The 21,236-nt window shown below is 37.0% G+C and overlaps 2 protein-coding genes across 2 annotated transcripts; both read right to left on the bottom strand.

The window, feature by feature from the left end:
* Window positions 1-5,310: 5,310 nt before the first annotated feature.
* On the bottom strand, window positions 5,311-7,722 carry LOC125218005 (probable glycosyltransferase At5g25310). Its single transcript, XM_048119595.1, has 4 exons — window positions 7,541-7,722; window positions 7,195-7,224; window positions 6,042-6,363; window positions 5,311-5,973 (listed from the first exon to the last, which is right to left on the bottom strand). The coding sequence occupies exons 1-4, from the start codon at window positions 7,705-7,707 to the stop codon at window positions 5,311-5,313; spliced, it is 1,182 nt and encodes a 393-aa protein (XP_047975552.1). The 5' UTR covers window positions 7,708-7,722.
* Window positions 7,723-15,725: 8,003 nt separating this feature from the next.
* On the bottom strand, window positions 15,726-17,110 carry LOC125220314. The gene is made up of 2 exons (XM_048122472.1): window positions 15,994-17,110; window positions 15,726-15,940 (listed from the first exon to the last, which is right to left on the bottom strand). Exons 1-2 carry the CDS (start codon window positions 17,108-17,110, stop codon window positions 15,726-15,728), a joined length of 1,332 nt encoding a protein of 443 aa, XP_047978429.1.
* Window positions 17,111-21,236: the final 4,126 nt, after the last annotated feature.

The following is a 21,236-nucleotide window of genomic DNA, read 5'->3' as shown; positions in this document are numbered from 1 at the left end:
AAAAAAATTAAATTCGTTTAATGGGGGTGGATAAACGGTTCTCGGTTATTCGATTAACCAATAATCGAAATTCACTGTGTTTGAATCGATAACAATTTAACATTTTTCTCAAAGTCGATTATCGGTTATAACCGATAACCAAAAACAAATTATTTATATAATATCTTAAAGTCAATAAAATATATAAATAGTATTTTAAAAATATGATCATCCAAAATCAATAAAGTACCTAAATATTACTCCCTCCGTCCCGCTTTAGCAGTCTCATTGACTTTTCTGCCTTATTTTTATAAAAATGATAAAAAATAGTTAAAGTGGAGAAATGGTAAAGTAAGAGAGACGATAATGAAGATAAGACTATAATATTCTCTCTCTTAATTTACCAATTATTCTCTTTAACTACTTTTTATCATTTTTACAAAATGAGGACAGAAAAGTCAATGAGACTGCTAAAGCGGGACGGAGGGAGTAGTATTTTACGAATAGAATGTCTATTCACTTAATTATCGTAATAAAATTATTAAATCAATTTAAAGTTAAACTTTTCAAGTACCTAAACAAATTTATGTATTATTAGAAAATAATAATAATAATAATAATATTAAAAGTAGATGAAAGTTAAAAGTTGAACTATTGAACTTTGAATCATTTGGTTATTTCGGGTATAACCAAACCAATCGATTCTAACCGAATAGATTAGTTAAGCAACCAAACTAGAGATCAGATGATTTCTGGTTAGTTTTTTTACCAACTCTTTGGGTCGGTTAATTGACCGTTTACCCATCCCTAGTGAAGAAAAAAAAATTAAGTCACTAATCTTTAAGGATATGCTAGAAACTTTTGTTAGTTTCCGGATAAACAGATATACAAACTTGTCGGAAGAAAATTACAAGGAAATAATAAGGAGAAAATTAAACGGAATAAATCCAATCAGAAGAACTATAAAATTGGGTAAGCTGAGTCGATGAGTCCTCTTTCCGCAAGACGAGATACGCCTCGGTGGTACTCTTGGATTAGCGTATCGTCCCCAAAGATAAAACAACTTCTTCTTGTTCGTTGCAGCATTGCAGGAACAAGCTCTGGCGACCTGGATGATAGCGAGAGCAAAGCTTCGACAGAAGGAAAATGCAGCGAGGAGAGAGCGCGTATGCAGAATGCTTGAGTATTGTTGTGTGTATGGAATGCAATGAATGCATGTCTATTTATAGGCCGAGTCCACCTGCAGGGGTGCTGGAGTCAACAGACATAATGTCTGTCATCAAGGCATTGATTGTAACCGTTGGGGGTTACTGACTGTTGCACTAGCCGTTGGGGGTTGAAGAGACACGATGCATGTGAACATGCTACACTAAGGGGTACATCGGAGACCTTTTAGCACCCGTTATGCGTCGAGGTCCATCATGGACACAGCGTGGGCCAGGACCCGCCGTGCGTTGGAGTCCGTTGGGGACAGTGTGGAATTTGACGTGGTTTAAAAAGAATAGGCGGGGCTCGAACTACGTCCAACGACCAGCCCCAAAGAACAACCCAAAGACCAATTGCCAAGATCCAAGTCCACAGTGCACAACTAGCGGCTCTCGGCCTCGGCGAGGCGGTCAGCGGCGCGAGTGTGGGCTCTATCGCTCATCTTAGTCCACAATAATTATTACACGTAATATTTCATCTTATTAAATACCTCTTCATAGAGGTTTTATCATTCCCGATGTGGAATAATTAACACTTAGTTAATTAATCCATTGGCTTTTTCATTGTACATTTTTAGCTTTATTGTGACTAACTTTAATACTTCCTCCGTCCCAACGAAGATGACTCCTTGGACGACACGCGAATTTATGCAACTTTATTTTGTGTGTGAAGTGAAGAGAGTAAAGTAAGAGAGATGGAATAAAGTAAAGAGAAAGGTGTTCCATTTTTAGTAATGAGTCATCTTAGTTGGGACAAACCAAAAAGAAAAATGTGTCATCTTCAATGGGACGGAGGGAGTACATTATTTTTCACTCAGTGGGGATCGGTTTTGAGAGAATGAATATACTACGGTAATTTACTCAGAACGTAGATTGATAAGGCTCGTTTCATGCATTGGTTTTGGGTTAAAATTATATGCTTTTGGGGGAGATAATGCACAAATTTTGAGCTTAAGTGTGCAGAAATCTGCTGGATCCAGGAGTTTGTGTAAATTGACCTGGCAGATGCAAAATAGCTGATTTTGAAGTAAAATACCAGAAGTCGTCGCTTGGACCTAGGAGAATCAGGAAGTTGACGACAGGAGTAGAAATGGAGCAAAAGCGCAGAAAAAGTCATCTACCTGGTCAAGGAGACAGAATGGCAGAATGGAGCTGAAGCGCAGAAAAAGTCATCTACCTGGTCAAGGAGACATAATGGCGTAATGGAGGTGAAGCGCAGAAAAAGTCATCTACCTGATCAAGGAGACAGAATGGCGTGCTGACATGAAGATCCTCAATTATTGCAAGGGTAAAATGGTCAAATACCGACAAGAAGTTGTCTTAGGGTTGAAGTTAAAGCCACTCTATAAATAAAAGTTTTCCACAATGAAGAGGAGCGCTTAACGCTATCGTAGTTTAGGTAGGAAGCTCTCATAGGCGCTTAACGTCACCGCTCTTTTAGTTTAGTTAGATAGTTTGCTGCTTTCTTAGCTTAGTTCAATGGTTTCATCGGAGAAATTGACGACTTCACCTTTGGATCTCAACTTATTTTCAGTTTCATGAAGCTTTGGTGTTTATTTTCACGTTGATGATGCTATTTACTTATGTTTCTTGGATGCTTTTCGCAATTTGTGGCTTAGATGTTTAGATCCACGTTGTTTACATGATTTCCAGTAGTTTAGAGGTTTAAATCTAGTTGTTCACGTGCTCGATTCCTGAGATCCGATAGTTTAGGTGATGCATGCAAGGTAATCTGTGTTCATTACGTTTTCTGCTTGACCCAGTAGCGTAGATCTGGTAGTTCTAGCTTGAATTTCGCATTTATGTCTCGTTTTGAAGCATGCTCTGTTTTATTTCGTCAATGGTGTTGAAGCTCTGTTCTATGCTCTGTTTTTACTTGGTTGTTTGGAAAAGATGAAGTAGGAGTTAGTTAGAGAATCAGATTTGCTTTTTGCTTTTGCTTTTTGGTTTTCCAGCTTTTCTGTCAGCCCAACTAGTTTGAGAAAAATGGTCCCCACTTTACTTTTACACTTTGTCTGCCTATTTTAGGAAAGCCTTAGCTTGGTTAGTAAGTTTCAATTGTTTTCTTTAGTTGCTTTCATGATTGATTAAAATGATGAAAAATATTTTCGTGTTTTATTTTCCTTCCGTACTTCTCCCGCCTCCTAGGTCAGGTAAATAGAGTCCAGTTTAATTCCGCCAGGTCAAGTAGATTAGAGTTTTAACCCACTCAATGAATGCGTGGCAGCAGCCGACCCCTTTTCCGCTTGTGTCATAGAAACGATCTCGAGTAGGTCCATAGTCCCTGTGGTTCGACCCCGCTCTTGCCGCTTATACTTAGTAATATTTGTTGCATTAGTGGGAAAATTATAAATCTTGTTGAAAGGAGGGACACGTGCACACGACACACGTGCAAAAGCCCGACCCTTCATAGATCGACGTTATTGCATTTAATTTCACAACATTAAATGTCTTTTCACATTTATTATTGGTCAAAGTCCTTTGACCAATTATGATGCCAACATTTTTCATACTACCTCCATCCTTGAAAATAGAAACTTTAGAAACGACACGTGTTTTAATGCACAATTGGTAAAGTAAGAGAGAAAAATTGATAAGTAAGAGAGAAGAAGAGAAAAATAGATAAAATAAGCGAGAGGAAGTGAAAAAATAATAGAAGTTATTGGATCGTGGGCTCTACGTCCTAAAATAGAAAGTTTAGAAATCTTTTATTTTTAAGGGACGTCCCAAAATAAAAATAGTTTATATTTTTAAGAAACAGAGGTAGTAATAAGAGATTTTTTACTTGTTTAACATGGCTGCAACATCATTGAGGCATATGCATGGGACCCACAACGTCCTTTTGCTTGAGACCTTTTGCTTTGTGTTGCTTATTTTCTCTGTCCGTCATTTATAGTTTCATTTTGAATCGGCATTGATTTTAAGAAATTGTTTTGACTTTGTAAAGAAAAAATGAGAAAATGAGTTAGTGAAATGTATGCCTCACTTTTATATTTATTTTATGATAGAATGAGAGTTAGGGGTGGCAAATCGTGCGTGTCGGGTCGTTATCGTGTCGACACGATAACGACACGAACACGATAACAACAAACACGAACACGACCCGTTAATAAAACCTCAAACACGAACACGAACACGACCCGCTACCCTCAGACACGAACACGACACGGACACGACACGAACCCATTAACGACACGAACCGTTTCGGGTCAAAACGACACGAACACGACACGAACCCATTAATGACACGAAAATAAGTATTGAAAAATGAAATAATAAGAATAATAATATTAAAATATTATGTGTTAATAAGAATAATAATATTAAAATATTATGTGTTAACGGATAACACGAACACGACACGAACACGAACACGACACGAACACGCATTGTTAGCGGATAACACGAACCCGACACGAACACGACACGAAATTTTCGTGTCCTTAATGGGTCGACCCGATAAGGACACGAACACGATAAGCTCTGACCCAAACCCATTAATTTCGTGCCGGTTCGTGTCGTGTTATCGTGTCGTGTCAAAAATTGCCAGCCCTAATGAGAGTGTAATAGATTAGTTGAATGGTGGGTCCATTTACCTAAAATGGAAAAAAAAAGCAAATGGAGTTTTAAATCATGGACATTCTGAAATGGCAAAATGAGACTTTAAATCGCTAACAGAGGGAGTATATCATAATCAGACACCCCCATCGATGGCCGCACACTCGGAGCAATGCTTGCAGAGACTATGCATATCAAGTATATTTGCCTTCCTCTTTATCATGTATACGTTCTCTCATCAAATCTTGGATATTTCTGCCGAATACTTTGTACCACATACAGATGGACGAGCATTCAACACAGAGAGTGGGAAAGACTAGAGTCATAAAATGCATAGAGGTGTGGGTGCAACCGTGCAATAGATCTTGTTGTGATGGATGATGACAGAACCATTTCTAGACCAACTCGAAGGCCTAATTTCTACATCAGGGACATATTTGAACACCTATCCAATGCCATCAAATGATGTTCATACACACACACATAGACATACAGGCATGGGACTACTAAAAAGAATTGGACTTTTATATACATACATACATAATGACATCAATTGTAGTTTTACTTATCAAATGCGTAGATTTAACCGCCTAAGCCAAATAGAGTGCAAGATCATGTGAAACATATCAAATCTCTCAACCGGCTGGTTTAGAACAAAATGCTTTCTTGTAGCTCTCAGCCCTTCCTTGAGCCTCAAAAACTCGTCTTCGGTTACTGCCATCAATATCTCTTTCAACCGCACTATTTCTGTAACATTTACCTGTAGCGAGAATGCCTCCCACCTCAGAACATCACTAAATGGGAGCACATAGTGATCTGATAATATCACAGGGATGCATTCTGCATAGATGGCCTCCACAATTCTGGGGCTTGCCACTTCATATCCACTGGGGCATAAGCAGAACTTTGATTTCAGCATATAGTCATAATAGTCAAGATTTTTAGGGAGGTACTCATAGATGTGGAGGTCAGGGTCCCTGCCCTTCCAATGGTGGAGGAGGATCGGCCTAACCGGGCCATGGAGGCCACCAGCAAAGAATGCAAGGTAGGGCCTTGAGATAGTCGGAGAAGGAGGAGAGATCAACTTTGGGTTCACATAGCCACCATAGAGATGGATCTCAGGCAGGCTCACATCTTTCTGAGGATTGAATCCTTCGGAGGAGTTTGCATTGCACAGGACGTGGATTGATTTGTTGTAGAGGTGTGCATTTCCTTCCGAGGTCCGAGGTCCCTGCACGACAACAAACTAGTATGATTAACAACTTCAAACTGGGAGAACATCTAGGTGCTCATTCTCACCCAGTCATGGCGAGAAAGCATGAAATGGTCAGCTCCTTGAGTTCTGTTCCAAAAGGGATGCTTGGTGGAGATGAGTTTCACATAATCGGAGACGAATTCTTGGAGTGGGGTAAGGTCGTAGGTGTTAGGCTTGTACAGATACTTCACCATCCATGTGACACTGAATGGCATGAAGTAGACATGAGCTTCTTCAGCTCTGCTTGTCCTGAATCTATGGCTGCCATGCTCCATCTCATGGATGAATCTCCCTTCACTGGTGTATATGTCTTTGCATGGACCATCATGCACTATTGGCACCTCTCCTTCTTCATATACATACACCCAATGGCGGATCCAGGAGTTAAATATCGTGGGGTCGAAACAAATAATAAAAATAATATTAAAATAAATATTTGTTTTTTAAAAATACTTCCTCCATCCTGTTTAAGATAACACGTTTTCCTTTTTAGTTTGTCCCAATTAAAATGACACATTTCTTTTTTTGGAAACTTTTTCTCTCCAGTTAATACACCAACAACTTTTTCCTTGACATAAAAGAGTATAATTTAAATAGTATAAATAAAATTTAAAAATAATTTAATGTGAATAATATGGTTGGAATGTTAAATTATAGAAACTAAATTTAGAAAAATCTAGAGATATTATAATAAATTTGCTAAAATCGTTATCAACAAATTTTACTTAGGTTTATTTGGAATAATAAAAATAAAGCAATAAAATTTGAAAGTTCATTTTAAAATTAGAAATAATCAAGATATGACACTATATTAAATAGGATATGTATCAGTTTTTCTTCTTGCCAGCTAAGCTAATTTAAATATGTAAATATAGTAGTAAATGCACAAAGTAGTGTTTGAATTCTCGATTATTGGGTCTCGATCTCTCTCTCCTCCCCCGCCATTCCATTTCTTTCTTCTTGAAAGCAAAAACTGAACAACTTATTTTATCCCTCTCTTCATTTCACGTCGCCGCTGCCTCAATTTCTCATTTCTAACTCAGCCTTGCCAGCTCTCTCTACGTGGAACAGGGTCGGAGGCACGGGCGTCGCGGGGTCGAAGGACCGATGAAAGAAGCGGTCCGGCGGCACTCCGGAGGGGTTGGTGGGGTCGGCCGACCCCAGGCGACCCCACCTGGATCCGCCGATGCATACACCTTCAATCTTCTCTCCATTTCCTTGTAACTCCTGATTGAAGTTCAAGAAATTAAGTCATAATTATGCTGTAAATATAAGTAATCACGAAAGACCTCTTTTTTTTCCAATATAGTAAATCATAAATCACACTATCTTAGGAAAACTGGAAAGATGATTCATACAAATGAGTATGCGCACTTATATATGCTTCACTGAGAAGCCACTCTCTTTCATTTAGTAAGAATTGTATGATTCTCAACTTTATTTTTCTGCGGAGTATCTTAGAAGGAAAGTCACAAAAATGAGATTCCCCAATTCCAAATGAATAATTCCTCCTATTAAATTCAGTGGAGAAATTAATACTTACTGAAGAAATGCGGTGGGGTTTCGATAGATTGACGAAGATATAATATGATTACTGTCCATAATTACTGATTTGTTGTTTCTGATTGAAGCCACTCTTCTAACTGCTGCTCTTGCTCTGGCCAATCCCTCCTCCAATTTATCACTTTCTCTTTTCTGCATTTTCAACATTTCACAGTTTAATTAGAGTATTGCAGTCTTTGTATTGAAGATCTAAACGTAATTAATTAGGTTTTTTGATCGTACAGATTTAGGCATGTGCAAAATCTGCTTACTCTGGAAATCGGCTTAAATCTGGAATTCTGGATGCTATTTCAGCAGAGATCAGAGCTCTTGGCTCATCGCCGCTCCTACGCGGAGCTCCAACTAACTTAACTTGTTTGAAATCTGCTTCGGTATCAGAGCACGACCGGCCGGAGAAGTGTCCGGATATGAAAAACACGGTGACGATTACTGCCGAAACTACGACGATCGAAAAAGTAATTCTCATCGCCATGATTTCTCTATGACGATGCTCCCTAGTATATATATGTATGTTTGCTCACAGAGACAGTCGTGATGAGTGTGTGAAGTTGTGGAAGAGACGGTTATATATAGACAAAGAGAGAGGGCGCGAGTTGAGCTTTTGAAGTGTGAAAGTGGGATTATAGGTTTATTTATTTAATAATATAAAAATAAAAGATTTGTTGGATATCTCATTTGCAAAATACACTAGTATTAGCTTTTTGGGTGATTGGTTTGGAATCTAAATATTAATTGTGTAGCTATTTAATTGTATATATATATCTCTATGAAACAAACAATTTTAATATTTGGGGTATATAAAGGTTGGTATCAAATCATGTGGGTTGGATCGTTATTGGGTCAATCCGATAATAACTAAACTCCTGAACCTGACATATTAAAACACTAACCCAATAAACTATCTTTAAATCCAAACATGAACCGAATTTATTAACAGCATGATATGATTCACATGATAAAAATCTGATTTACACGATTTAAACTTGATTTATAAGAACCTAGAGAATAAAAGTAAAACATAATTTTTTACTAGTATTTTTTAATGGGTTACCGGAACCCAATCCAGTCCAAACCCAAACCCAAACCCAAACCCAAACCCAAAATGATCAATTTTTTAACGGATCAATCCGACAGAGACATAAATTAATAAGGCTTTACTTAAACTCATTATTTTTGTGCGTGTTCTTATAAGATTTTTATATAAAAAATTATCGGTCCTACCTCCTAATTATATTCTACATTTTCACAATAATACTTTATTTATATTTACGTGATATATATTCTCCAAATTAATTTACTAATTATGTTGTCACAGACTCAAAAACCCTACGTATACGTCGAAGTCTACATCAAATTCCAATTTTTTTTTCTTTGTGACAATTGTTTTGGTTAAAATTCTTATGCTGCGCAGCCTACAACTTGAAACATGTTGAAATTAAGTTTTTGGAGGTGGTTCTTTTTAGTGCAATTAATACTGAAAAAATATGATAAGAACATATACCGTGACTTTCGGTACGGTATGATACCTTACCGAAATCTTCCGGTAAGGTAACGGTATGAATTTTCAAATACCGCGGTATACCGTTGCATACCGAAATTCGGTATATACCGAACTTGAAACATGTTGAAATTAAGTTTTTGGAGGTGGTTCTTTTTAGTGCAATTAATACTATGAAAAAATATGATAAGAACATAAATTGATTTTATGGAACTAATTTATAGAATTATTGATCGATAACCCTACCATTTTAATTGTTGAACCGAGTATAAAAACATCATCTGGTCCTATAAATATAATTGTATTTCTAAATTGTAATTGAATTACTTTAATTTAAATACCAACTTTTAATTTAACTAAGAAATTTAATGTTTTTTTTTATCACATGGAATTACGGTTATTGAATACTGCTGTATTGATATGACCTATGTTAAAAGTTAAAACAACGTTTTTTTACCCTCGGTATTATAATAACTATTTCTAATTAATTCAAATTGCAAAAACAAGAATCTGATAAGGTCACTCCGTTGACAATAGCCAGTTAATTAGGATTCTAGACAGAAAATTAAATAAAAATAAAAGGCAAAATTAAATATATTATTTCATTTATTGATTTTTAAAGATAACAATAACTCTATTTCTATTTAAAATATTAATACTAACTTAATGAGCAAGAAAATCAATATATGGAAAAGATATGCAAATGAAAGGATAACTAAATTATAGAAATATGATGGATATGCTCGTATCAGAATCTCATGCGATATCATCATTCATTTGCCCCATAATCAACAAGATTTCAATCTAGCTAGATATATATATTTCATATTACAAGTTAAATTATTGCCTAAAACCATCGATTTCATTTACTAATTGATTATGTCATGATTAGAATTCAATTGAGCCATTACATATTGCACAAACACAAACTTCTTTACCTCTCAATTTAACTTAGATATCTTTATTAGTGAATAAAAATGTTCATTTTCCACCACATTCCAATTCAAGCACAAGAAAAAAAAAATTACAGAAAACTAATAGGAGTATTACTTTAATTCTGCACAAGAGGAAAAATTTCCTTGGGAGATTGATAGTGGGATTCATTTTCCACCACATTCCAATTTAAGCACAAGAAAAAAAATTTAAAGAAAACTAATAGGAGTATTACTTTAATTCTGCACAAGAGGAAAATTTTCCTTGGGAGATTGATAGTGGGATTCATTTTCCACCACATTCCAATTCAAGCACAAGAAAAAAAAAAATTAAAGAAAACTAATAGGAGTATTACTTTAATTCTGCACAAGAGGAAAATTTTCCTTGGGAGATTGATAGTGGGATTCGCAAAAAATAATAGGAGTATTACTTTGGTAATACTACCCTTGTTTGGCACAGTGAATTGGTGTACCTCACTAATAATTAATTGACCAATGGAAAAAAAAAAGAATCTATATGCCACATTAATTAAACACCAATTCAATACAAATAATTGCATAAAATAGACATTTATTATTTGTGGAAAGTGAGATTGTATTACTACTATTAAATATGGAAATTGTCATCACAAAATATCAGAATAGGTGTGTAATATATATGCATATTGTGTAATACTTAATATTTTACACATAAAAGTTTAATTATACGGTGTTACATTACTTTTCATGCCAAGAAAAAAAAAATTATATTAAAACTCCTTGATAGTACTATTTTGAGATATATATATGGAAATTTTATGAATAAGACCCTTTTTTTTTTTTTTCTTATTTTGTATTTATATAAATAAACAAAGACTTTACCCAAATAAAAATTATGCCTATAACTTATCATTTGTTAGTATATTAAGAAATCAATTATACTTTTCAATATTTTCTTATTTTCATGTAAAAGCTTTCATGAAAATTTTAAAATAAGAAAATAAAAAATCAAACTGAAAAATATTATTATTTTAAATAGAACAGTTTGATGATTACCGAAAAGTTTAGTTACATCAAAATAGTACTACTATAAAGAGTTGTAATATGAATTTTTTTCTTGACATGAAAAATAATCTAATATGATTACTTTTTATGTTTAAAATATTAAGTACTTACATTATAGGTCAATATACATATATGTTGTAATTATATTGCAAGACTATTTTATGATGATATTTTCCAATTTAATAGTAGTAATATAATGTCACTTTCCATGAATAATACTTGTCTATTTTGTGCAATTAGATTTATTGAATTGATATTCATTTGATGTGGCATATGGGTGTCAATTTGTCAATTAGTTATTGGTGAGGCACACCAACTTATTATGCCAACTTGGTATGGAATTTTTACTCGATTATCATCTCATAGAGGCAGAAGTAATTGTACACCACAATTTATTTTTAGTTAAATTTATATTTTGTATATTTACTTTGTTACCCTTTAGTCCTTTACATTTTTTTTTTGGTTACAAGAGAGCCAAAGCTCTAGAGATACAAATGCTTAGGCAGCAAAGAGACAGGCTCACCTATCCTATCTCGCTGAAGTAGATGATCGACGCCTCCTGGAGGATCGTTTAGCAGTCGAAAGATTTCGTGCATCTTCAAACCCCAGTTAGCTATAAAGTCTGCCACCCGGTTTGCTTCGCGATAGGCATGTTTAACCTCTACATGCCACTCTTTGTCAATCAAAACCCAAATGTGTCTAACAATGCTATAATTGCAGCCTTCATTCCTCCTTGAGTTAACCATGAGCACTACGGTGATATTGTCACATTCCACAACAACATTTTGAAGTTTGTGCTTCCATGCAAGCTTTAAGCCATCGTATATAGCCCACAACTCGGCAGTCAACACACAGCTTTCCCCAAGGCGTCGGACATATCCCAAAAACCACTCTCCGTTTGAGTTCCTAATGACACCACCAGCAGATGCTTCTTTTGTCGAGAGTTTAACTGCGCCATCAGTGTTCAATTTCCAGCAGCCCGGAGCGGGAGCGAACCATTGGATGAGCTTAGTGACTCTATTCTTAACAGCCTGCTTCTTAATCTCATTAGATCTAACAGCCCTTCCCCAAGCTCGGCACTGAGCTATAATTGTTGAACCATTAAAGCTCGCATCCTGAAATACAATATCATTCCTAGAAGACCATAATTTCCACACCACCAAACCAAATATGCAGCCCCAATCACCATCATCAGTTTTATTCTTATCATTAAGGTTTTCCACGAGCCAACTGTCAAAAGGCAGGGAGAAAAACCTGTTGCGTTTGTTGGGGGGAACGAGAGAGCCCCAAACTGCTGCTGCATTGGGACAAGAACGAAAGATATGTTCCATATTTTCTTCACAAGCACCACAGCTGCTGCAAGATGAATCATCAGCCATATGTCTACGACATCTCTCAGCATTGGTAAGAAGACGACCATGCATAACAAGCCACAAAAAGAGTCTCACTCTTTGGGGACCTCTTCGATAAGGAACGCCACACAAAAGAACTTGAGCTCCTTTTGATCACTGCTGGGCATGCACTGCTAACTTTATATTTTTCTCTAAGAATCCGAGCCCATAGAGATTTCTGCTCTGAAACTAGACGAAAACCAAGCTTTATCATGAATGCCTGGTTATGTGATTTTAGATCACGTATACCTAGTCCCCCTGAGCTAATAGGTTTGCAAACGGTCTTCCAATTAACCAAAGAGAGTTTTGGCTGTTGCTCAGAACCACCCCATACAAAACGTCGAATCAGCTTCTCAATTTCATCAATTACGTTAGCAGGTAACATGACTACTTGCATACAATAGGTTGGAATGGCAGAAAGGACAGCCTTGGCTAGAGTGACTTTCCCAGCCAAGGATAGAGAAGCTGCCGACCACCCATTTAGCCTTCTTTGAACCTTGTCAATAATATACCTGAAATTTGCACCTGCGACTCTACCATGAAGAAAAGGAAAACCCAAATACATGCCCAGACTATCCACAACCTTGAAGTGAAAAATGCTCTCAATTTCCCTAGCAGTTTCAGCATCGGTGTTTGGGCTAAAGTAGAGATGAGTTTTGTTAATGCTAACCCGATGACCTGAGTATTGGCTAAATTGATCTAGGAGCTCTTTAATCGCCTTCGCATTGGAGCAGTAGGCCCTACTGAAAAGAACGAGATCGTCCGCAAAGAAGAGGTGAGAGATTGGAGATCCACCTCTACTGAATCTCAATGGGACCCATCTTCCTTCATCGACTTCCTTGTTTATCGTGTGACTTAGTCTCTCCATGCCTATAACAAAGAGATATGGAGAGAGAGGGTCACCTTGTCTAATCCCTCTTTCCGGTCTAAATTCTTCAGTTAAAACTCCGTTCCATGAAATTTGCATAGAAGAAGTAGACACACATTCCATAATTATCCGAATTATTTGTTGTGGCAGCTCCAAATCTTTAAGTGAATCCTCAACGAACTCCCACCGAATTCTGTCATAGGCCTTTTCTAAGTCAACTTTGATAGCCATCCAACCTGCCTTAGTTTTACAATTATTCATCGAATGAACACATTCTTGAGCAATAATAATGTTGTCTGTGATGCTCCTTCCTTTGATAAAACTCACTTGATTGGGAGAGACAACATATTTCATGAGGTTCGTCATTCGATTGACGATGATTTTAGTAGTGACTTTGTACATCACTGAACACAAGTTAATAGGCCGGAATTCTGTTATTACTTCAGGATTATCCACTTTAGGGATCAAGACCAAGGTTGTCTTGTTAAGAGCCTTGTCTATTGCACCCCCTTCAAAGACATTGCGGATCATCTTACAAATTGAGGGGCCTACAATTTTCCATTGAGACTGGAAAAATTGAGCATGAAGTCCGTCTGCACCAGGAGCTTGTAGCGGTTTCCTATCAAAAAGGGCACAACGGATTTCCTCATCTGACAGAGTAGCAGTCAAGAGATCACGATCAACTTGCTTAATGGTGGGAAACTGATTTCTGATTGGGAGCCAGGCCAAGGAGCATCAACCGAGAAGAGGAGCTTATAAAATTTGATAGCTTCCGATTTCAGTTCCTCCTCATTATGACACCATTCATTTTCAGTTGTCTTTAGGGCAGTGATGCGATTACGTCTTCTACGAGCAAGAGTCTTTCTATGAAAATATTTGGTGTTGCGATCACCTAGCTCAAGCCATTCTTCCCGAGACTTTTGCTTCCACAATGCCTCTTCTTGATCAAGAATTAACTCTAGCTCATCTCTTAACTGTTTTTCTAAAGCAACCATATTAGGGGACTGAAGGCGTTCGAGGGCAGCTTGGGCACCCTTCAGACGAGCCATAATCCGTCTTTTCTGTCTATCAATATTGGCAAAAACATCTTGGTTCCACTGCTTAGCTGATTCTGTGAAAGTAGCAATAGTATCAACCAATGACCCATTGTCAGTCCAATTATCTTTCACTAGACGACAAAAATCCCCATGTTGGAGCCAACCACTGAAGAACCTGAAAGGCCGAGTTGAGTGGTTGTGATTTGATTTACCAAGTTCAATTAAAATAGGCCTATGGTCTGATTTAATCCGAGTGAGATGAAAAATAGTTACTTCTCCCAAGCAGGTGTCCACTAGCTCGTTGCCGAGAGCTCTGTCAAGGCGCTCATGAACTGGCCCTCTATTCCACGTGTACTTAGGCCCATGAAAACCAAGATCCCGTAGCCCATAATCAAAAACAAAGTTTTGGAATTTACGACAAAAGCCAGGAGCATTAGAAGAACTGCCTGATTTCTCGCCGAGATTAAGAATAGCATTGAAATCTCCAGCAATAATCCAGGGGTCCCTTGTCTGCTCGGCCAGGATACTAAGGTATTCCCATAGAATGCGTCTTCGGACTGGTTGCGGACTACCATAGACAAAAGTGACAGCAATCTTTGTGGGGTATCCCACCTTAGTAACAAAACAATGAATAAACTGATTGTGGTTAAAACGCACCTCCAAAGAAACCGACTCATCCCAGAACAGCCATATACCTCCAGCATACCCATTAGCTTCAACTCGATGAGAGAAATGAAACCCGAATTTTGAGATAACTGCATCAGCTCGGCTGCCACTTATCTTAGTTTCAGAAAGAGCAACGATGTTGGGCTTATGATATCGACATTAGTCCTTGAATGCTCTGTCAAAGTTTCGTTTGCCTGCACCCTGGCAATTCCACACAAATAGATTAAGCTTCATAATTATGATGAAAGACAGAAGGTTCAGCGCTAGAAGAGCTGTCACAAGACCAGAAATCTTTTTGGGCATTTAATCGAGCATGTCGTGGGCATCCACTGTTAGCTCTTCTGTACCTCCCATTTCCGCAGCTCTATCAAGCTCCTTCGATAAATCAACAAAAGCACCAGAGACTGGAACCATTCTTTCATCAGCAACAGCCGAATCCGACGGTGGGCGATGATGTTGATCACTGGAGCACCACTTATCAGTGAATTGCTGTTGTCCGGAGTTTTGATTGCAGACAATCGCCTGACCACCTGAAGTGGAGCTCGAATTTGACAAGAAACCCTTGGCTCCCATCTTAGCCCTGTTCGAGCTCTCAGAGCTGCCAAAACGAACCACTGTGTTTCTCTCAGCATCAAGATTTGACGCAACAATCATAGAACTTTTCTCCAGTGCTGCCATTCTCTGTACCGGGCTTAGACCCGTCTCAAATTCGTGCACCTTTGATTTAGCTTAGGCTTGGTGAAGGGCCAGTTTGTGCACCTTAGTTCCCTTACCCAATTGGGCTTTGCTAAGCCTTTTGGTCGGATTTGGGCCAACTTCCTTAACCCATTTGTTTTTATTAGCCTGTTTGGAGCTAACATTGGGCTCCACATTTACAGAGCGTTTTTCCTTAATAGCAAGAAACTCTTCTAGTGACAGCTCAGCAATTGAGTCGAGATTAGCTCCTACAGTTACGTTCTCATTCGCCGAAAGATCCTCCAAGTTATTTGCATGGTACCAAACTTATCCATATCATTGCTAATTTCTCGTTCATCCTCCTTGTTTGTCGCAATAGCTGAAAATAGATTTGCATCTCTGACATCGGAAACCTTATCGGACATATTCCAGCCAGATCTCTGAACCACCATCCAAGGACCGAATTTTTCACGAGGCTCAGGGGTTGCTGTCGCCACCTCATCGATATGAGAATCCTTATCAGTTTTTTCCTTCTCCATCTCCCTCAAATCTGGGCAGTCAGTTTTGAGGTGTCCATAGCGGCGACAACCGTAACAAATTAGAGGGAGGGACTCGTACTCTATGTCATACGGCTTGCCGTTAACCCAAATTCGAGACTTCAAAGATTTTGACAAATCCACCGTGACAGCAAGTCTAGCAAACCGACCTCTAGTAGCTGCGCTCGTGTTCGGGTCTATTTTAACCACCTTGCCGATCATCTCTCCTATGGCAACCACAAGATTAGCCTTATACAGAGCCCCTGGAACGCTTCGGATGCGGATCCAGGCCACTACGCTGGTCGGATGGGGATGCAGGGGGTTGAAATCAATTGACCATGGTTGTATGGTGAGGTTATGGCCATACACAGTCCATGGACCCTCTGAAAGGGCATGCTTATAATCATCCAAATTATTGAAGCGGATTTGATAGTAGTCATTATCTAAATCCATCATAAACAACTGACCTTTTGGCTTCCAGATGGCCCATAATCGGTTTTGCAGGGCATTGTAGCTGATTGATCTGCCAAGAAGCTTTACCACCACCGTCGATTCCATGCTTTTCTCCACTAGACTCATGATTCGTTCCTTGAAAACTATTTTAGGTCCAATATCATCAAAAACCCGAGTTACATCATCGTCTCCAATGACGAACTGATCGTCTTCTTCAAAGCCTGTGTTCGGCACTGTTCCATTTGAGTTGCCCAATAGGGAATCTTTGAAAGACATCTTGGGCGCCTCCGTCCCATCCATCACCATGTCTCCCGCATCAGGAGGCTCTTCTTGTCCTAGGCGACTTCTTTTATGGCCGGAGATTTCCGGGCTGCCGGCGTTGGAAGCCGGGAGAGAAGATGAGAGCATCATTCCTTTACTGTTACAGTACTTTAAATACGCTTCGTCCATTTACATTTGATTGTGCATATTAATTAGATCCATTTAAGGATATAGCTTAAGTCTTGGAGTTATGTGTGGGAGTAATTTGCTTTCTTGAGATCCACATTATTTACAATCGACATTTTTAATTTGTTTTTTCCTTTTATTGCATTTATTTATGAATATATATTTAAATAAAATTATAATGTCATTGTATTTATATATTTTATTTTACATTTTGTTTACGAATAATTTAATGATGTACTACTATCACTCGATAAATTTTAGTTTAAAAAATTAATAATTAATAAAAAAATATAGTTCTTAGTTTGCTCTAGTTTTTCACTTCCAATTTGATTTCATTAATTTGTTACTCTACTACTTACGAAAGAATTTATTCTTTTGTTATGTTTTATATGCCATAAAAATAGTTAATTTCTTATTAATTGATAAATCAGAGTAATTTAAATTTATATTGAACATTTCATTTTATTTATAAAAAAAATAACTTTTATGTGTTATAGTTAAAATTATTATCTACTATAAGAAACTAAACTTTTATTTTTAAAATTTCGCAACTTTAATTTTAAAAATAATTATTTTATTCAAAATAGCAACAAATTTTATTTTGAATAATAATAATTTTAAATTACAAAAATAACTTTTTAGCAAGAAAACTATTTTTTATTCTCAAGATCAATGACTTATTTATTAAAATAAATTTTATTCAAAAAGTAGTAGTAATTTTTATTCTAACTTTAGTTTACAAGAATTGTAATTTTTTTTTATTAATTTTAACGAAAAACCTTTTTTTTTATTAAACACCAACTTTATTCACAAGAAAAGAACGGTTTTGGAAATTAACTTTCATTAACATCTTTTATTCACAAAATTAATACTACTATCTTTTTATTCATCAGATCAAAATTATTTATCCATAAGAATAATAAAACTATTATGTACAAAAAACAGTACAATAACAATAACTTTTATTGGCAAAACCTTAACTTTTATTTACAAGTATAATAAATTTTACTCATAAAAATAATAACTTGTATTTATTGGAGCAATAATTTTATTTTACCGGAACTATAACTTTTATTTGTTACAATAATGCTTTTATTGATAATAACAATAGTACTAACATTTTATTAATTAATATGATTATTTTTTCACAATTATAATAAATCTTGTAAAATAGCAAAAATAAATAACTTTATCCAAAATAAAAAATAACTTTTGGTTGCAACAAACTATATTAGAGTAAATTTTACTATATATTAAACACTATGATTTTTCATAATAAATATAAATTTTATCCCAAAAACAAAACTCTTAATTCGATGAAGAAGTACAATTGAGTAAGTAACAAGCTCCCTATCTATCCAATAGATTAAATAGTTTGAGTAATCACATGTTTTAATACTATAAAATCATTATAGATCATTTAATAATAATAAATTTTATTGATTACAATAATCATTTTTATTCAAAATAATATAATAAATTTTCTTTAAATAACAATATATTTTATTTATTAAAATAATAAAATTTATTAATAAAAGTATACAATAAATTTTATTAGTTAAAATAATATTAATAACTTTTATTCACAAGATTTATAAATCTTATTAATAAACTAGGTATTTTTTTTATGGGAACAATCATTTTTAAATAGTATGTACAAAAATACTCTAATTATAACTACAAATACTTTAAATAAAACCATGAATACAATAAATATGTGCATAATAAGCATGCTTTAATTTAATTATTATAACTAAGATATATCTTTCCCAAAAATACTATCAAAATGCATGTATTAAATCCGGTTGTAATTAAATGTGGGTGGCCCCACCATTCTTTATTTAATTCTTGGCGTTTGGATATACATAATTGAGGGTCGGCTGGAGAGAGGAATGAGTTCATTTTGACCATTTCGTCCTCGGTCATCATCTTCTTCTTCTCACCATTTTGTCCCCACCGTCTTCTTCGAGCTGAAAAAACGCAAGGGGGTATGAGAAACCACAATACTGACTCCTGTTGAGGATGAAGAGGACGATTTCGAAGAACTGTGCGAGAGGAACTACGCCGGCAGCCGCAGAAGAAGCTGGCTCCGACGAAATTCATGGGTGTCCCCTGACATGCAAATTGCGTACAACGGGACAAAAAATGCCATCAACCTCATTATTTTTTTATCAAATTCCATCCGCTACTAGAACAAACAGGGACACCAATACACAAAAGCCATCAACCTCATCAAATTGTTCCATATTCAAAGACCCTTCTTTGAACTGTTCAACACACCTCAGCTTCAGCTGCATAAAGCAAACAATTCTCGTATTCACTGCGAAGACAAGAACAAATTGGATGTATTGCAGAGAAGAAGAACCAGAAACTAAATTGTCACGCCCGCATTTTCTAAGGATAGAAAACACGGTGAATCGCGACTAGGGGAGGGTTAAAGAAGCGGGGAAGAAAGGGGAAAAAGACACATCTCGACCAAAGCTCGAAATAATAGTTATAGCTCGAATAAAATCAGAGTATCTCAACAATCAACAACTCAAAAGAATATTATCTCAACAATACAAGAACTCAAAAGAAAGACAACAACTCAGCGGAAGCATTTCGAGAGTAGAATACTGCTATGTATGAAGACACAACATATTCCGAACAGATAAACATCTTCTTCACTTTATGCTCAACACCCACCGCGCTCGTCACCGTTCAACCTGCACATGTTTTTAAAACAAATGCAGGGCCGAAAGTACTTGATGCACTCAGTGGACTACATGCCAAGGAATGTGGCCACATTCCAAGTCACTAGACCGGCCAACTCAAAGAGATAGCGCACGATCTACTGGGTGTACACCAGCCTGAGTAGGGACTCACTTCCTAGTCAGACCCGAATTCGATTAACCATACATGGCAAAAGCCACTTCAGATAGGTCCGACATCAGCACAAAAATATGGCATGACAAACATATTTTGCACCATTTAAAAATAAACATACTTAGGACATAGTCCTTATTTAAAAAGAAAGCCCACCTCGTTCGCTTAAAATCCTCAACTTGTCTTTCTATCCGTTCTCAAATAGCATGCGAAATCATCCCCTTTTCGAAAGAACATAATATGCTTAAAATTAGACTTTAAGAAAAAAAAATTTAGCTCAAACAAAGCATGCATGTATAAATCTTACCCTTCAATCTCTCTTAGGAACTTATAAAATTTTCGGTGACTCTAGCACATCGTATTCATCCTTCTCTTTCATTTATTTTGAGGTCACCAGAGACGTCGTAGCGACGTCGGCTGGCCATTCGCGCTTTCGATCCCATTTATGTCCCTCAACACCAAATAATTAGGCCGCAGCCCACAAATATAATTTATCCAGCAGTGGCCCAATCAAAGAAATGATACAGCAGCCCAAACATTAGCTATTCCATCCCAAACTTTAATTTAGTTGGCCCAAAGATTCCCATCTAATTTTCACATGAGGCCAACGTCCTTAACATCCTCACTTAATACTCCAACTGACAATTTTCAGCTCCCTAAACAGAACCATAAACCCACCATCGCATTGCTCTCGTGTTCTCCCTCTTACTCAAATGGGCACTGTTCTCCCTCTCCATCTTTCTTCTAAATATCAAAATCTAATGCAAACCCTAACTCACAATATCTCTCTTTCTCTCATAATTTGTTCCAGTTTCAGAGAATTCCCGCATACACCAGTGACCTCTCTTCTCTTCTCTCTCGCCTCGGAATTTCATCACTTCCTCTCTCATGAAACTCTTCTGCACTAGCGCCGTCTCCTCTCTTTTCACTTCCCGATTGATCTCTAAATATCAGAGAAGTCTCTTCCTTTCCTCTATCTCACTTTTCATGCCGATGTCAGCGTAAATCTCCTAGCTGCCGGCTTCGTTGCTGACTGCTGTCAGCGTCTCCAATTGATCTTGGCTCCAGCATTGATGCGTGCTCGAAGTCGCCCGTTGCCGGTGAGCGCCAGCCACCCTCCATCTCCGTCTCACTCTCTTCTCGCTCTCTCGCTCAATAACTCCTTCTCTCCGGCAGGACTCGGCACCGCCGCTGCCACCCGTTCTTCGCTGTCACCGCCGTTCAGCCGCCGTCGCCACAGCTGGGATTGCTGCCGCTGCACTTT

Source organism: Salvia hispanica, chromosome 4 (assembly GCF_023119035.1).
Source record: "Salvia hispanica cultivar TCC Black 2014 chromosome 4, UniMelb_Shisp_WGS_1.0, whole genome shotgun sequence".
Classification (NCBI taxonomy): Eukaryota; Viridiplantae; Streptophyta; class Magnoliopsida; order Lamiales; family Lamiaceae; genus Salvia; species Salvia hispanica.
This window is presented reverse-complemented; position numbering and strand designations above follow the sequence as displayed.